General features: G+C 45.9%; 1 protein-coding gene across 2 annotated transcripts in view; it reads right to left on the bottom strand.

The window, feature by feature from the left end:
• Fam76a (family with sequence similarity 76 member A) overlaps positions 1-5591 on the bottom strand; it is a 28082-nt gene extending 22491 nt beyond the window's left edge. For both annotated transcript variants that reach the window (XM_038333786.1, XM_038333787.1), the window contains exons 1-3: positions 5411-5591; positions 4005-4069; positions 713-767 (exon numbers count right to left, since the gene is read on the bottom strand). In XM_038333786.1, coding sequence (XP_038189714.1) covers positions 713-767; positions 4005-4069; positions 5411-5491 — 201 coding nt within the window. In that variant the 5' untranslated portion in view covers positions 5492-5591. The remainder of the gene's footprint in view (positions 1-712; positions 768-4004; positions 4070-5410) is intronic.
• Between the last annotated feature and the right edge of the window lie 10630 nt (positions 5592-16221).

Raw genomic sequence — 16221 nt, 5'->3', positions numbered from 1 at the left:
CCGAGTGCTGGGATTAAAGGTGTGCGCCACTACCGGCAATTATTGATTTAAAAAAAAAAGTAACAAATAATCAAAGCTCATAAATGTCCATGAAGAAACTTTAACAAAAAAATCCAATAGAACATAGTTGAGTTTGAGGCCAGCTTGGGATACATGAGACATTGTCTCAGAAAAACAGGCCAAACATGGTGGTAAATACCTTTAATCCCGGCTCTTGGGAGGCAGGAGCAGGTGGATCGATCTCTGATTTTGAGGCCAGCTTGTCTACAGTGTGAGTTCCAGGACAGCCAGAACCAGACAGTAACACCCTGATGCAAATCAACAAAAACCAACAACAGTCGAAGAGACAGCTCAATGGGCAAAGCTTGCCAGTCCCAGAACAAAGGTAGAGGAGAACTCCCTCCACAAAGCTGTCCTCTGGCCTTCACATATGTGCTGTGTCAACACACAATGACTCAGGAAGGAAGGCAGGAAAGACAGGAGGAGGGAAGAAGGGAGGGGAAAAAAGGAAGGTCAAGTGCCTTATATACATGGAAATGGAGTTACACATGGTTGTCAGCCACCACATGGTGCTGGGCACGGAACCCAGGTCCTCTGGAAGAGCACCAAGTACTCTTCACCACGGAGCCATGGCTCCAGCCTGGAAGGCTGAGTTCTGAGAGATCTCAGTACTCACTCCTGTTGAGATTTTGGCTCAAAAAACTCTACTCACCGTTCCATACAGCTGCACGTTCTGAGCACACTTCTTGCATATTGTATTGGTTTTACTGTTAAAGAAAACAATGAAACAAGACTTCTCTTAGAACATCTGAAAACTATTCTGTTGAAGTTCAAGGAATCTGTCATTGCTAAGGTACTGGGGTTAGGGGATGTATACTCTAGACATTTGATAAACTAATGATGAAACCCTAGTTCAAAGACAGAATGAGTTACCTCAGATTATCCCCCAGGCCCCTCCTCCACCCGAGTCTGGTATTTTACTCATATAGCCCGTACTGGCTTCAAACTCATTATGTGGTTGAGAACAGCTTTACCTTCCCGTATGCTAGACCACATGTGTGAGGTCACCGTGCCAGTTTTAATTATGACACCCTTTAAGTATCCTTAAGCAAAACTATCATATATGGAAAAGGCCCTCAAAGTATGTTGTTAAACTGAAACAAAACACCAGAAAGGAAGTTAATTCGCTCCACTTCAGACAAGTAGCTGAAGTTTAAGGTGAGGAATAAAATGTGTGTCTGGGTATGAACTTGAGATCACAGTCTCCTTTGCAAGGAAGAATGTGAAAATCATACATGGGAAAATAGATGCTATTGACAAATACTTAAGTGTCTGTGATTTGCCTAAGGTAGCCACTGACCAAAGAAATACTTCCTTTGCTTTGTGAAGATCTAAAGGTCATGACAGGACCAAAATGCCTGAACTAAGCAATCTGCCTACAGAAGCTCCACCTTCAAATAAAGCCAAATCGGCCAATGTAGTGGCACATGCCTTTAATCCCAATACTCAGAATCAGAGGTCAGCCTGGTCTATATAGCAAGTTCCAGGCCAGCCAGAGCTACACAGTACATCACACACACAGCCTAACCCTTTACATATACCATTTCTATAGAGGGAGCCGTCAAGTTAAAAAGGAGAACTATTGTGATGGGAGCAGTGCCAATCTGTAGATGGAATGGCGGGCTGTGTCCCACCACCCGGCTAGCTTTACCCAAAATAATTACACAGAAACTGTATTCTTTTAAACACTGCCTAGCCCATTAGTTTTTTATTGGCGAATTCTCATATCTTGCTTTAACCCATATTTAGTAATCTGTGTAGCACCACGAGGGGTGGCTTACCAGGAAGATTCCTAACCTGCGTCCATCTTGGAGAGGAGAGCTATGGCAACTGCCTGAAGCGTGTGCCTGACTCCCTTTCTTTTTCCCACAATTCTGTTCTGTCTACTCCCCCTACCTAATTTTCTGTCTTATTAAAGGGCCAAGGCAGTTTCTTTATTAACCAATGAAAGTAACACACAGACAGATGACTCTCCTCCATCAGAGAACAAGGTGGGCACGGTGGCAAACATCTTTAAGCTCAGCGCTTGGGAAGCACAGGCAGATGTATCTTTGAGTTTGAGGCCAGCCTGGTTTACAAAGCTAGTTCTAGGGAAGTCAGAGCTACACAGAGGAACCCGTTTTAAAAGGAAGGAGAGGGAAAGAGAGACAGAGAGAGAGAGAGAGAGAGAGAGAGAGAGGAAAAGAACAAAAAGAAAAACTATCTCAGAGTCAAGAACATTTCAGCTGAATTGAAACTCAGGACATGGTGGCGTGGGTCTGCAGCCCCAGTGAGGCTGTATGGGCACAGGTGACAGAGCACTTGCCTATACATGGAAGGCCCTGAGTTTGACCCCAAGCACTCCAAAATAATAATAATTAATAATAATAAAATAAAAGGAAAGAAAAAAAGAAAAAGAAACAGATTTAACTGTAGTTTTATGGAGGGAAGTACCTTTTTGTGTTTACCAGAATATAATTCTTTTGTTCCTATTTTTTGAGACAGGGTTTCTCGCTGTAACAGTCCTAGCCGTCCTGAAACTTACTCTGTAGACCAGGCTGGACTTGAACTCACAAAGATCCACCTGCCTCTGCCTCCCAAATGCTGGGATTAAAGGTGTGCAGCACCACTGCCTGGCTTGTTTGTTTTTTTGCACAGGTCTTACTATGTAGCTTTGATGGTTGGCCTGTAGCTCACTATGCAAACCAATGCTGCAACTAAAGGACTGCTAGTATTTCATTGTATGTGTGTGTGTGTATGTGTGGTGGGGGTAGTTGCTGTTTTGTGAGACAGGGTCTCTCTCCTCCCCTCTCTCCCCCTCCCCCCTCTCCCTATCTCTGAGAGCTGGATTAAAGTGTGTGTTCAACCAGCCTGCTCAAATGTTTAAAGTCATGTCATTCACCTTTCAGATCCTTGATCATCTTATATGTGGTGTTTATCTGAGACAAGGTCTCACCAGTCCCTGGGATTACAGACTTGATCATTTTACATGTGGTGTTTATCTGAGACAAGGTCTCATCAGTCCCTGGGATTATACACCTGCACCATCAAGGGTTCTGTTCCCTACTTCTTTTACAAAGTGGCATAAATAAAGATCCAAACAAACAATGGGTTATAAGAGATGACATGCATGTTATATGTACCCATTAATATATAGCAAACTACCTAGTCTGTGTATAATGCAATTGACAACAAATCTATATGTTCTAGCTGGGTGCGGTTGGTGAATGCCTTTGGTTTCAACACTATGGAAGCAGAGGTAAGTGAATCTCTGAGCATAAGACCATCCTGGGACTGAAGAGATGGTTCTGGTTAGGAGCACTTTTGCTGCTTTTAGAGGACCCATGTTCAGTTTTCAGTACCCACGTAAGGTAGCTCACTCCCACCTTTAAGTCCGGCTCCAGGGGCATCTACCAGAACCTGCACTCACACACTTAACAACAATGAAACTTAAAAAAAAAAAGAGAGAGAAACTATTACTATTCTTGTCTACATAGTAAGATCCCATCCAAAAACAACAAAAAAAAGTTGCTACAATTAACTATAGCCCTATGTGTACGTGAAATGTAAGCAGAAACTTTATGAAATCAGTCTATTTACATTTATTTATTTGTTTGTTTGTTTCTTGAGATGGGGCTTTTCTTTGCAGCCCTGACCATCCTAGAACTCATTCTGTAGACCAGGCTGGCCTCGAACTGGAAGATCTACCTGCCTCTGCCTCCTGAGTACTGGGATTAAAGACCTATGCCACTATGCTGCTTGGCATATTTTTTTTTTTTTTAATGTTACTATGTTTTGAAATGTGTGTTCTGGCTGGGCAATGGTAGTACACACCTTTAGTCCCAGCCCTAGAAAGGTGAGGACTGCCTCAAACTGAAAGCTAGCCTGGACTACGGTCTCAAAAAAATCAAAAAACAAAACAGCAAGAAAAAGAAAACCTCTCTCGTGGTCACCCAGAACCCTACCTCTCCTGCTGGTACTCAGTCCTGCAGTAGGTGCACTTCACAACAGGGTGCGCAATCCGGCATTCCTGAAACAAAAGGAGGTGAACATTGGAAAAGGCAGTGGGGAGTGGAAAGAGGCTTCGGGAGAAAGCAGCAGAGCCTGGGCCACTATCTTAAAGTGAGTCATTTACCACTCTGGACCTTACTTTCCTCCTCTGTAATATCTGCATCACGTCCCTGCTGTTGGTGTGGAGCAGGAATTGTATGGACTACTCATAAACTGTAAAACAAATATATGTATGAATAAGCTCCAGACTGGTAATCAGACTCTAGATTCCAGTGCTAGCTGTCTGCCATTGTGGGATACCAACAAGGACTTGGAGGACTTGGGAAGTGAAGGAGACAGAATAAAGCCGTTTTGTTTATAGAACTTCCTTTAAAAAAAAAAAAAAAAAAAAGACTCGGCTTGATGGCGCAGGCCTTTAATCCCAGCACTTGGGATGCAGAGGCAGCCAGATCTCTTGAGTTCAGGACAGCCAGCGCATCAAGGGAGACCCTGTCTTGGAAACCAACAAAAAGAAAATTTTAAATCGTAGTTTTTACTGAAGCACTATCCTTCAGAGACAGTAAACACAAATAGCTGAAGGAAAGAGGAAAAAATGTGAGCATATTTTTCCTTTTTTTTTTTTTGTGAGCTACACATATCAGACACATTCTGAAATATCTGAGAATTCATCACCAGCCACTTCACACGGGCTTGGTGACTTAACTGTTAGAGCAGTTGAACAGACTAAGGATGAAGGAACAAATAAAAACCCTGGCATGTCAGGGGGTTAAAAAATGGTTAGGGCAAGGCAGAAGGCTACCAACTACGTGCTAAAAAGTCATCTGATTCGTGGGTTCCAAGGCTACGTTGGAGTACTTTTTTCATTTTCCCTAATAAAGCCTTGCCACCTCCAACTTTGAGATTGGCTGAAAAGTGCCCATGAAGTGTCCGAGTTCGAAACGTTCCTCACAGGCAGCACCCGACTCCGGGGTTCAATCTCAGGCGGGACAGGGGGGTCCCTGAGCCCTCATTCTGTACCCAGGGCGATCACAGCAGGATAAAAGGCGGTCGAAGAGGGATCTAGCCGGGGGCCAGTCAGAGACAAACAAGAGACTCTCCGTCCCCCTCCCGCGACCTCACCGTGTCCGAGAAGAAAACCCGCCGTTGCTAAGCACCGGGACACGCCACTGCCAGGGCCTGGATTCGGCCCCGGGCTCCCCCACGTGCCCGCAGTCCCCGACCAGCCCGGCGCCGTTCCCTGGCGAAGCGGGCCGGCCACACCCTGCCCGAGGGGACCCCGGCGGGCGTCCTCGCAGGACCGAGAATTCCGAGCCGCGCCCGGAGCGTCCCCAGCTCCCGGCCGCCGCCCCAGCCCGCGCACCTTGCACAGCTGCTGCCCCTGAGACAGCGCCTCGAAGGGGAAGCGCTGGTGGCACTTGGTGCAGGCGTAGAGCGCCGCCATGTCCGGCCCGGACCGTGATCACCGCCGCCCCGCCCGCCGGCCCGCCGCTTTATCTGACAGTCTCAGGCACAACCTGGCGGCGGCAGCCGGCCGCGGGCTGCGGAGGGCGGGCGGGCGAGGGCGGACCGTCGGCGCGGGGGCGGGTTCTCCGGGGCTGGGTGGCCGTTCGCTGGTTCGCCTGGACGTCGATCAAGCGGGAGGAGGCGGAACGTGGCGTTCCCGACGGCTCTGATTCGGTCTAGATTGGACTACGCCACTGTGACGCGCGAGGCCGCGATTATGTAAAGCACAGTCACGCGGGGGCGCCGCCTGAAGAGAGCGTCTTCCGACCGGGGAAATCGCGGAAGCCCTCTGGCTCCGCCCACTTTGCCGCTGTGGGTCCGCCTTCGCCCCGCCTCTCCTGGGCCACGGGCGCATCCAGGCTTCTCGCGATACTCCGCGGAGCTGTGATGTTTTGGGTTGCCATGGAGCTTCCTGCTAGGCAAAAGAAGGCAGGATGGGGGCGATAGTGCTGTGTGGTCGGATTCGAACTCAGAGGCTACACTAAGTTTGAACCAGAAGGGCAGCCAGGAAGGAATCTCTGTCCTCGGAGCAGGCGGGTTTGCTCAGCCCTCTAAGAGGGAAAACAGAATAATTAAGATGAGTGTCGTCTATGGGCTGGAGAGATGGCGCCAAGTGACTGCTACTCTTACAGAGGAGTTTGGTTCCCAGCACCCACACCTGGTGGCTCAAACCGTCCTGCAGAAGGCGTTCCCGATGCCTCTGAACTCTACAGGCACCTATACTCACGTGCGTTTAGACCGATCGTCACACACAAAATAAAATGTATCAGAAGAAGGCTTTGAGTCATGTAAACATGGCCTCCTTGTCCTGAGTGCCAACCTGTGTTCCTGTTGCCTCGAATTCCAGATCTCCAACTGTCGGGCCATTTTACAATTGCCCACCGTTTTCGTCAGACTGTGCCTTTCATGGTATTCCTGGCAATGTCCGTTTGGGTCGTCTCTGTCTCTCCCACACTTACTGCAGAGTTAACTGATCTATCAAGTCACCACTGCCTACCTAGCATGTGTGAGACTTCGGGTTTGGTTTGATAGGAAACAAAAAAGGAGTAGGGCATTGAAAGAGAGAGGAAGGAAAAAAAAAAGAAAATATTGATAGTCGCTCAAACCTTTCTAAAGATGTATATATGTGTGTATTTGGTTTTTCAAGACTGTGTAGCCTTGGCTGTCCTGGAAATTACTCTCTAGACAAGGCTGGACTCAAACTCAGTTCTACCTGCCTCTACCTCCTGAATACTGAGATTAAAGGCATGTGCCATCACTGCTCAGACAGTTATTTTTATTCTGAATTAGATGTGTGTCAGTATGTGCACGTGAGGCCAGATGGATTCCCCTGGAGCTAGAGTTACAGGCAGTTGTAAGCTGCCTGACGTGGGTGCTGGGGACCTGAACTAGGGTTCTTGTAAGAACAGTATGCGCTCTAAACCACTGAGCCATCACTCTGGTACCTCACTTAATAAGTGTTTATTGCGTGTTTACTATGACGGTTTGGCTGAGGCACCCAGTCAACGAAACAGACGTGATTGTTGTGCAGCGGTGGTAAGCGCCTTCAATCCCAGCACTCGGAAGGAAGGAGCAGGCAGATCTCTGTGAGTTCAAGGCCAGCTTGGCCTACTGAGCAAATTCTAGGGCAGGCTTCAAAGCTACAGACAAACGCTATCTCAAAAAAAAAAAAAAAAAGCCAGATGGTGATGGCGCGTGCCTTTAATCCCAGCACTTGGGAGGCAGGTGGATCTCAGAGTTCAAGGCCAGCCTGGTCTACAAAGTGAATGTGATGAAGAAAGAGAAAAGACCCATCCATCTGTGCCTTAATGAAGAAGAGGGAGAGAAAAAGATGCCTGAAGAACTGGCAGGGGACAGATTACAGAATGGATTTTGATCATAGTGGACCATGCAAAAGACAATGGGAAAGAAGTTATTGGCAGGTTTTAAGCAAGTAAGCAACATGATTGAGTTTATCCTCTTGAAAGCTTTATGTGAGGGACCGCAGAGATATCTCAGTTGGTGAGGAGCACTTATGACTCTCACAGAGGACCCAGCACATTCAGGATGTTGGAACCATCCATAAGGCCCAGATCCAGGGGAGTCAACAGATATAGAAGCGGTACTACATATGCATGGAGGCAGGCAAAACATTCATATGTACAAAGTAAGCCTGAAATTTTTTTAATGATTTATCTGAGACAGGGGCAGGATCGATACAGGTTTGAAGCTGCTCTGGTCTACATAGCTAATTCCAGGCCAATGGGAGAATCAGAAGCTCAAGGTGATCCTCTTTACACAGTGAATTCCAGGTTAGTTTGGCTTCCGTGCTACCTTGTCTGGCAACAAGGAAGAGAACAATTGCCCCAGGCTAGAGTAAATGCCTAGCCATCATTTTAGGAGTCTCTTGCAGTTATCTAGGTTAGAGGTGATGGTTTAAAGGTTAAGGTGGAGAAAAGTAAAGGATTTAAGACATAGATGCTGTTAGAATAAGCAGGATGTACAGTGGGTTCCATTTGGGAGGTGGTGAGGGAAGGGAAGATGTAATGGTCAGCATGCCCATCTGTGTGTGCTGTGGTGTTTGTGGCAAAGGGAAGATAAGAAAGGTGGCTCTCAGTGCCAAAACCAAAAAGCGTTTTGACATGTTAAGCTCTAGATCCACATGGGACATTCATGGGGAGACATCATCTAGTTAGTAGATTCCTTTGTTTTTAAGATTTTATATGCATATAAGTAGCTTACATGTATGTAGATGCATTGTGAATGTGCCTGGTCCCAAGGAGTCCAGAAGAGGATCCCCTGGAACTACAGTGATCTGTGAGCCTCCTTATGGGTGCTCAGAACTGAAGCTGAGTGCTCTGCTAGACAACAGTACTCTTAACTGCTGAGCCATCTCTCCAGCTCCAGGTCATGGGCTCTTAAAATCTCTGAGAAATGCGAGATGAAGCTGGAAGCGGTTGTTTTTATTTCTTCAAAGCTAGGGACCAAGCCCAAGGTCTTGTACTCAGAAGACTCCCAGCCCCTTTAGTACATTCCCCAGCCAGGAAGATAGCTCTCTCTCCCTCTCTCCCTCCCTCCCTCCCTCCCTCCCTCCCTCCCTCTCTCTCTCTCTCTCTCTCTCTCTCTCTCTCTCTCTCTCTCTCTCTCTCTCTCTCTCTCTCTCTCTCTCTCTCTGTGTGTGTGTGTGTGTGTGTGTGTGTGTGTGTTGAGGCAGGGTCTCATGTATTATGTATTCCAGGCTCACTTCAAAACTTCAAACTATCTATGTAGCCACAGATAACCTCTGAGCCAAGCAGTAGTGGTGCAGACCTTTAATCCCAGCACTTGGGAAGCAGAGGCAAGTGGATCTCAGTGAGTCAAGGCTAGCCTGGTCTACAAAGCGAGTTCCAGGACAGCCAGAGCTAAACAGTGAAACCCTATCTCAAAACAACAAAAAATGATATTTGATTCCCCTGTCTCTTCTTTCTTTCTTCCTTCCTTCCTTCCTTTCTTTCTTTCTTTCTTTCTTTTTTTCTTTCTTTCTTTCTTTCTTTCTTTTTCTTTCTTTTTGGTTTTTTAAGACAGGGTGTTGGGAGCAGTGAGACCCCAGATCCTGAATTTCTTGTAATCCCCTGATCTGAGTGCCTACAGCTGCTCTGAGCACGAGACCTTCAGGAGTTCCTGATGGCAGGAGAGTGGTTTCTGGTGGGTTTGGCTGGGGCGTGGCTATCTCTATATAATCTGCCCCTGAACAAAATAAAGGGGGCATTCTTGGGGAATTCAAGGATGACTGCTGTCATTGTCTCTCTGTCTGTGTGAGTCTTTGTGTTTTTTAACCTCCTGCCCCTTGCCCGAATCTCGTGAACTGGGTTCAAGCGCACCGAGTGCAGACACAGGGGCGTGGTGCGCAGCAACAGGGTTTCCTCTGTGTAATTTTGGAGCCTGTCCTGGAACTAGCTCTGTAGACCAGGCTGGCCTCAAACTCACAGAGATCTGCCTGCCTCTGCCTCCTGAGTACTGGGATTAAAGGCGTGCACCGCCATGATCTGGGTGTCTGCCTCTACAGCTTCTAAATACTGAGACCACAGGCCTTAGTTACCATGCTCAGTTTATATGGTGCTGGGGATCAAACGCAGGGCTTCATGCCTGTTCGGCAAGCATTCTTCAACTGAGCTACCTTTCCAGTCTTTGTTTTCATTTTTGTTTTTCCTGTGTTTGGGTATTTTGCTTGCATGTATGCATGCCTATGCACCACATGTTTACCTGGTGCCCTTGGTGACCAGAAGAGGATGTTGGCTCCCCTGAACTTACAGACAATTGTGAGCCACCACATGCGTGCTGGAACTGAAACCTAGGTCCTTTGTAAGTGCAACAAGAGCTCTGAACTACTCAGCCATCTCTAGCCCCTAAAAGATATTTTTGCAGGGATTATCAATCTTCATGTGAAATTTAATGTCCTGAGCCTGAATATGACCTTGAAAGGCCCTTTGTGGGGCAAAAGTAACCCCATCCAACAGTAAGAGGTCCAGCTAGTGAGGAGACACCCACAGAGGAGCCATGAATAAGATGCAAAAAGGGGCTGGATAGATGGCTCAGCAGTTATGAACACTGTATTCCCAGTACCCACATGGCAGCTCACAACTGTCTGTAACTTCAGTTCCAGGGCATCTGACACCCTCACACCAATGCACATACATTAAGAAGAAGCAGGAAGAGAGGATAGTTGGTCTTACAGAGTCCAAGAGGCGCTGGACCCTGCCTCAGAACAACAAAACAAAAGTCAGACACCAGTCAACCTTGCTAACGGCTGCTTGGAGGCTGCACAGAGATAGTGGGTGATGTTTCCCGGCCTGGCCTGTGTTTGCTAAATGTCTACACTGCCAAAGCTTGACCTCACCCATCACGTCTTCCTTTGTGTCTTGTTTTGTCTTGAGACTGGGTCTCACTATGCTCTGGCTGACCTGGAACTCGCTCTGTAGACCAGGCTGGCCTCTAAATCACAAAGATCCGCCTGCCTCCTCCTCCTCCTCCTCTTCCTGTGTGGTGGGACCAAAGGCTAGCACCACCATGCCCAGCCTCTCTGTCTTTAGCAACAATGGCTGGGTGTCATTAGAGGAAACTCCCCCAGGAGTCAGAGGCGCTTGGATCCTTGTAAATGGGAGAATAGCCTTGGCTACACAGCAAGTTCCTGGTATCAGAATAGATGCTCCAACTATAGAGGGGATCAGCGACCCCTTATTTACTATCTGGCACCTTCCTTAATCTGCTAAACTCAGAAGCCCCTCCCCTCTAAAGTGTATAAAAGTATGGGATTCTCAGTGCTCTAGGGTTTGCTTTTAGATCTCCTACACCCCCTCCTCAGTGCCCAGGTTCTCCAGCCCTGGGTCCCCAACATTACTAAATGATGTTTTGCCTCAACTCCATTTCAATGCATCTTTCTTCTGAACCTGGGAAAAAGCAGAATTTCTTAATGGCCCAAGCCATTCAGGAGTACATTGTTGTATGATGTTTACTCTTCAGGCTTATTTAGGGGCCCACCACCCAGATCCCAGATCTGGCTTATTCTTTGTTGTAGATGTCCTGCCTTAGCTTGGCTTGTTTCTTGCCTGCTTTTCTTAAATTATCTCAACTACCTTTTCCCTCTGGGATTTCTTCTTTTTTTACTTCTGTATATTTTATTTTTCTTCATCTGTGACTGACTAGGTAGCTGAGTGGCTGACTCCTGATGTCCTCCTCTCCTTGTTCTCTTGCTCCTCTCTGGCCTTGTTTCTCCTTCTATTTATCCTCTCTGCCTGCCAGCCCCGCCTACCCTTGCTTCTGCCTCACTATTGGCCGTTCATCTCTTTATTAGACCATCAGGTGTTTTAGACAGGCACAGTAACACAGCTTCACAGAGTTAAACAAATGCAGCACAAACAAAAGTCACACACCTGAAAGTAATATTCCGCAACATTTCCCCTTTTCTCTTTCTAAACAAAAATGAAAAGTTTTATTTAACTTTAACATAGTAAGACTGTACACAATAAGAACAATTATCAAATAAAGATTACATTCATAATGTACTGAATTTTAATTCATTTGTGTCTGGTAAATTTATAGAAAATACCCCATTATCTATCCCATCTTAGTAAATTCAAAATTTTATACCTAACTTACTTTCTATCGTGCCTAAGAAAACCTGCAACTATAACTATATAGTCTTTAACTCCATCAAAGGCACCAGAAGGATATAATATTATTTAAATAAACAAAAAGTGCATTGCAAACAACTTTCAAAAGCTCTATAAATGACAGAGACATTTGATGGCCTGGACAATCACCCTAAGTCCCTTTGCGCATTGGAGTATCCGTCTTCAGCCTACAGACCCATAGTATCTGGCAGACTTTTCAATGAAGCAGAAAATTTGAAAGACTGTCTTGCCTATATTGGCCAATTGTCAGTGATTTTCCTTTGTGCCTTGTAGAATGTCTGGCAGCTTCTATTGTGAAGCAGGAACCCTGAAGGACCATCCCACCCTATTTTGGCAAAGTTTAGCAGTCACTTTCCTGTGGGTCCAGCATGTCCAATTTATACAACATATTGTCAAGCAGTCCAAGCAAGAGCAGTTTCTTGCCCAAATGGCTAATTTTGCTACATTGAGAGCAAACTCCATAAAAAGTTTCTTTAATGCCCATGTCTTCTCTGATGTAAACTGGTGCCGCCAGGAGCAGATGTGTCTTGTTGTCATGAAAAATTTTAACTGGCTGGAGAGATGGCTCAGTGGTTAAGAGCATTGCCTGCTCTTCCAAAGGTCCTGAGTTCAATTCCCAGCAACCACATGGTGACTCACAACCATCTGTAATAAGGTCTGGTGCCCTCTTCTGGCTAGCTGTATAATAAATAAATAAATTTAAAAAAATTTTAAATGTCATATTTTATAGGTCTTTGGAATATTTGAAGACTTGGCCGGGTGGTGGTGGTGCACTCTTCTTTAATCCCAGCACTCGGGAGGCAGAGTCAGGCAGATCTCTGTGAGTTTGAGGCCAGCCTGGTCTACAAGAGCTAGTTCTAGGACAGCTAGAACTGTTAGACAGGGAAACCCTGTCTCGAAAAACCAAAACAAAAAAGAAAGAAAGAAAGAAAGAAAGAAAGAAAGAAAGAAAGAAAGAAAGAAAGAAAGAAAGCCATAACCCACAAAATAACCAAAAGCCTCCTACAACCTAACTCTGGGGAATGTGAACATTGTTTTCTCTAGACTGTTTCCTGCCGAATATGGGTGAAACATCTTTAAGGTCCTTGAGAAAATTTGAGATAATGACCAAGTCCTGGGAAGACCAGTTAGAAACTTTATTGATAGATATCACCTGTCAAGTTCAGGCGGTCTCCCCTGATCAAACCAGATCTAAATCAACCTGCAACAAATCCACAGCCTCTTGTTTCCTGTGGAAACGAAAGCAAAACTTTCTCCAAAGCATTTTTATTTCCATTTGATAAATACATTTTAAAACTTTTTTAAAGTTAAGGCATTCTTAAAGCATATAGGCTGGTTTATTTTTATAGTGCCTCTTTCAATTTTAGGTCTCTTACAGCTGTCTTTGTTTTTTAGCAATCAAAAAATTGAAAATCAACACAATACTATACAGGATTCAGACTCCCTGTGTGTTTTTCATCTTTACATGGCTTTTTTTTAACCATTACTTTTACTGTCTCTTTAAAGACTTTATTATTTTTAATCTATCTCTTTCTTTTTATGACTGCCTATACCCTTTTTTCTTTCTTTTTTTTAAGCCTATACACATTGTAAAACACACTGGAACCTGTTTAGAGTTTTCTTTTTCTTTCTTTCTTTTCTTTCTTTTTTTTTTTTTTTTTTTTTTTTTTTTGGTCTGGACCTCTTTTACTGAGTAGCTTTTAGCCTTTTGACTGTCCTAGCAAACTTTAGACTGTTAGCTACACCTGGATCCTTTAGACTGTTAGCTACACCTGGATCCTCCCTGTGTTCTAGCAGCTGACTCCGCCCACTCTCTGGTCAGGTTGTGAAAGCCGAGCCCAAAGCTTGCAGCCAGGAGGTGTGTGACCAGGAACCGCATTTAACCTTTTTTCTTTCTTTCTTTTCTTTCTTTCTTTCTTTCTTTCTTTCTTTCTTTCTTTCTTTCTTTCTTTCTTTCTAAATGCAGGCCAGGCTGGCCTTACAGAGCCACAGAGATCCGCCTGCCTCTTCTCCAGAGTACTGGGATTAAAGGCATGCACCACCACCGTCAGGCGGCCAGAACTTCTGAAAGATTGCTTAGTGAATGAACAAATGTCACAAGTCTGAGCCCGGGGCCCCAGGATGAAAAGAGAGAACCGATTTCTGCGAGTTGCTCTGACCTGCACATACTCTGTCCCCTCCCCGACCCTGAACACCCATCTTGTCTTAAATATACGTCTAAGAAAATTTATTTTAGTGTCTGTCTGGTTGTTGCCTCTTTCTCTGTGTAGTCCCAGCCACTACAGGGCGTGTCCTCCCTGGAAGGGTCTTGTCAGCAAGTCCTTCTAGGCTCTGGCTCACCGGGCTGCCTGCTCTACTGCCCAGCTGAGAACTTGGCCCAAATGCCTCTCAAAGATACCTTGAGCTGCCCCTAGGGTTAACCAGTTCTCACCAGTCAGTCATAGGGAAAGGGTAAGATTCAGAAGCTGGGCCAGCTTGTCAGGCAAGGGACAAAGATACCATCTCCCACAGAGTCATACTCTGGTGACATTTGCCCTGCTCCATATTGTCCCAGTGGAGGCCCAAAGGTACAGAAAAGGTTTCTGTGAAGCCGCCACGAGTCCCACCTAAGTCCCATGTGACCTCTTGGATCAGGGGCCAAAGATGGCTCCTCTGCCAAAGTCTGTGGACTTCTGTGAGCGACTGATAAGGAGAGAAGCAGACTGAGGATACAGCTCAGCGCCTGCCTGACGTGCAAACGCCCAGGTTTAATCCCCACTACTGCCTGCCCTCCAGATTTAAAACGAACCCTGATAAATTGAGGGACATGTGAAACCCTGGGCTATCCTCAGCGCCAAGCGTGCACGCGGAGGCACACACACACACACACACACACACACGCACTCACACACAAAAGTAACTGACTTCTATAGCTTGAATTCTCAGTCCACAGCTCAACAAAAAACTTTCTCTTTTCTTTTTTTTTTTTTTCTTCCTTTTTGGTTTTTCGTGACAGGGTTTCTCTGTGTAGCCTTGGCTTGCCTAGAACTCACTTTGTAGAACAGGCTGGCCTCAAACACAGAGATCCACCTGCCTCTGCCTTCCCTCCCCGTGCTGGGTTAAAGGCGTGCACCACCACCACCACCACCACCACCATGCAAATAAAACATTCTTTAAATGCATTTTCAGTTAAAAACATTTTTTTTGAGCTGGGCATGGGGGCATACACCTTTAATCCCAGCACTCAGGGGCCAGAGACAATATCTTCCTATGTAGCCCTGTCTGGTCTGGAACTCTGAGAGTAAAGGCATGTGCCATCATGCCTGGTTTATCACTACAACTTTTTAAAATGAATTTAAGATGGATATGGCAGCACACCCCTTAATCTCAGCACTGGAGAGGTTCGAATGAGCTGCAAAGTTATAACTATAAAGCTATATCTAGTGAGTTTTGGAACAGTCAGAGCTATGCAGTGAGACTCCCCCCCCCTCTTCCCACCCCCCAACCCCCCCCCCTCGCTCAGAAACAATGTATTTAAAAGAAGACCTGAAAACAGAAGAGAGATTTCTTGGAAGGAAATCTCTTGTGTGTGTGTGTGTGTGTGTGTGTGTGTATCAATAAAATATTTTATATACGTGTATGAAATGGTTACAGGATAAATTTAAAAATATTAAAAACAAATCCATGTTAAAAGTATCAGACAGAGTGTTAGGCTCTGGAAGTACAGCAAAGAATATGGCCAAGATGATAACTTCAAGGAGTTCCTGTTCTGCGAGCAAGGAGACAGATGATATCAAAGAAAACATGTATAATACAATCTCAGATAACCCAAAGGGCTGAGACAAAAAAAATTAAGGATTCTCAAAAAAGACTTCACTGAGGTGGAGGGGGTGCACGTAAATGGGGGGCGTAGAGGATATGGGGGAGAGATTTCCAGATGCAGGCGAGTGCAGAGGGTCCAAGGCTGGAAGGATTGGGGGCATTTTGAGGCAGTGCAGGGAGCCTGAGGAAGGAAGGTCAGGAGGCAGGCAAGAGACAAAGGTCTGGGGCTTTAAAGGCCATGATACACAGAGTTTGCCCTTCTGAGATGTGGGAGGTCAGTGAAGGGCATTGAGCTGACTGTTGGAATTCAAGACAGGGCTTCTCTGCTAAACAGTCCTGGCTGTCCTGGAACTCATACTGTAGACCAGGCTGGCCTGAACTCACAGAGATCCTCCTGCCTCTGCCTCCCGGGTGCTGGGATTAAAGGCACATACACAGCCTGGCTAACTCTTATTTATTTATTTATATGTATGGATGTTTTGCCTGTGTTTTTGTCTGTGCACCACCTGGATGCCTAGAGGCCAGAAGAGGGTGTTGGTTCCCTTGGAAATGAAGCTAAGCCTCCATGTGCATGCTGGGAACTGTACTCAGGTCCTCTGGGAGAGCAGCCAGTGCCCTTAACCCCCTCTTCCAGCTTTGAAAATAATCCATATTTTAAAGGTTACTCTGGCATGGAGCTGGAGAGATGGCTCAGAGGTTAAAAGCACTGGCTGCTCTT

Source organism: Arvicola amphibius, chromosome 6, assembly GCF_903992535.2.
Source record: "Arvicola amphibius chromosome 6, mArvAmp1.2, whole genome shotgun sequence".
Classification (NCBI taxonomy): Eukaryota; Metazoa; Chordata; class Mammalia; order Rodentia; family Cricetidae; genus Arvicola; species Arvicola amphibius.
The sequence above is the reverse complement of the archived record's forward strand: the minus strand, read 5'-3'. Positions and strand labels throughout refer to the sequence as shown.